Here is a 1,716-nt window from a genome sequence, read left to right as displayed (position 1 = left end):
GGGGAGAAGGATGCTGACACTTCCTCAAAGAAAGAGGGAGGGAGTGAAGAGAGACACGCTGAAGGAGAGGAAGACAGAAAGGAGGAAGCCATTTTGGTTCTGGGGACTCGTCTCGGTGGTTTCTGCTCCTCTTCATCCACAGAGACCTGAGGGGACAGGTCTGGACTGGTCTGAGGAAGGACAGAAGACATTTGACAGCTCAGAGGTTTTCTTGAAGAAAAGTTTGTCTTTCATTCAGGAAGAAGAGAAGAACCGAGACCTGTCAGGTGGCAGGCCCAGACAGACCTCCAGGGTCTAAAGACTGGCTCTGTTGGACTCGTTGACTCAGATGTTGGGGTCTYTCGTCAGAGCGTAGATACGGTTCACGTTGGGACAGCATCTGGACAGACGATGAGTTTGGAGCGTGTCCCCTGCAGGACAGAGGTGATGGGCTGGAGTCCTCAGCAGCTGGCAGACTACCTAAAGACGGTGAGACTTCTGTCCTTTTTATGTCTCTGGTTCCAGACTCTGAGACCTGGTCCTTCATGGACCACCACAGTCCCAAAGTCACCAAACAAACGAAGGACTTGACTGAACAAGAACCGAAGCCAGGGTCCAGTCTCAGACAACAGATAGAGGACAGGTTAAGGTCTGGTCCAGGGTTTCCTGGTACTGATCTCTTGAATGGTTTTCTGAGAGCTGCGAGATAACGCCACAAACAGGAAGTGCTCGTTCTGCTAACGCCAGAAACAGGAAGTGCTCGTTCTAGTAACATAGTTGTTGACGAGACTCTGAAAGTGAAAATATCCTGAGCAACAGGTCTAAAGAGTCCGGTCCTGATCCAGCAGCCTGCAGCAGAACCCTCACAGGTGCTGAGTCAGTCTCTCATGGTGCTGGAGGATTTTTGACCCACTCCTCTTTCCATCATTAGCTTCTACTTAGGTCTCTGAAGGACCATCACAGGGGTCCAGTCAGGTCCAGGTTCTGTTCTGGTCTCTGATTGAACCGTTGTAGCACCTTGAGTCCTTTAGTCTACAACAGACGGGTCCACTCAGATGTCCAAACTATCTTCAGACTGAGACATGTAGATTCTTGTCTTGGACCCTCTGAGACCTGTAGACTCTGACCTTTGGCCCCCTGAGACCTGTAGACTCTGACCTTTGACCCTCTGAGACCTGTAGAGTCTGATCTTTGGCCCCCTGAGACCTGTAGATTCAGACCTTTGACCCTCTGAGACCTGTAGACTCTGACCTTTGACCCTCTGAGACCTGTATATTTTGACCTTTGACCCTCTGAGACCTGTAGACTCTGACCTTTGACCCTCTGAGACCTGTAGACTCTGACCTTTGACCCTCTGAGACCTGTATATTTTGACCTTTGACCCTCTGAGATCTGTAGATTCTTGTCTTTGACAATCTGAGACCTGTAGACTCTGACCTTTGACCCTCTGAGACCTGTAGACTCTGACCTTTGACCCTCTGAGACCTGTAGAGTCTGATCTTGGACCCTCTGAGACCTGTAGACTTTGACTCTCTGAGACCTGTAGACTCTGACCTTTGACCCTCTGAGACCTGTTGACTCTGACCTTTGACCCTCTGAGACCTGTAGACTTTGACCTTTGACCCTCTGAGACCTGTAGAATCTGACCTTTGACCCTCTGAGACCTGTAGAATCTGACCTTTGACCCCCTGAGACCTGTAGACTCTGACCTTAGACCCTCTGAGACCTGTAGACTCT

The 1,716-nt window shown here is 50.1% G+C and overlaps 1 protein-coding gene across 1 annotated transcript in view; it reads left to right on the top strand.

The window, feature by feature from the left end:
• Window positions 1–238: 238 nt before the first annotated feature.
• lcp2a (lymphocyte cytosolic protein 2a) overlaps window positions 239–1,716 on the top strand; it is a gene marked incomplete at its 5' end in the record, with an annotated part of 20,206 nt that continues 18,728 nt past the window's right edge. Inside the window, 1 exon segment of the mRNA XM_014033234.1 lies at window positions 239–468. Coding sequence (XP_013888688.1) covers window positions 239–468 — 230 coding nt within the window.

Source organism: Austrofundulus limnaeus, unplaced genomic scaffold (genome assembly GCF_001266775.1).
Source record: "Austrofundulus limnaeus strain Quisiro unplaced genomic scaffold, Austrofundulus_limnaeus-1.0 Scaffold1671, whole genome shotgun sequence".
Lineage (NCBI taxonomy): Eukaryota > Metazoa > Chordata > Actinopteri > Cyprinodontiformes > Rivulidae > Austrofundulus > Austrofundulus limnaeus.
The sequence above is the reverse complement of the archived record's forward strand: the minus strand, read 5'-3'. Positions and strand labels throughout refer to the sequence as shown.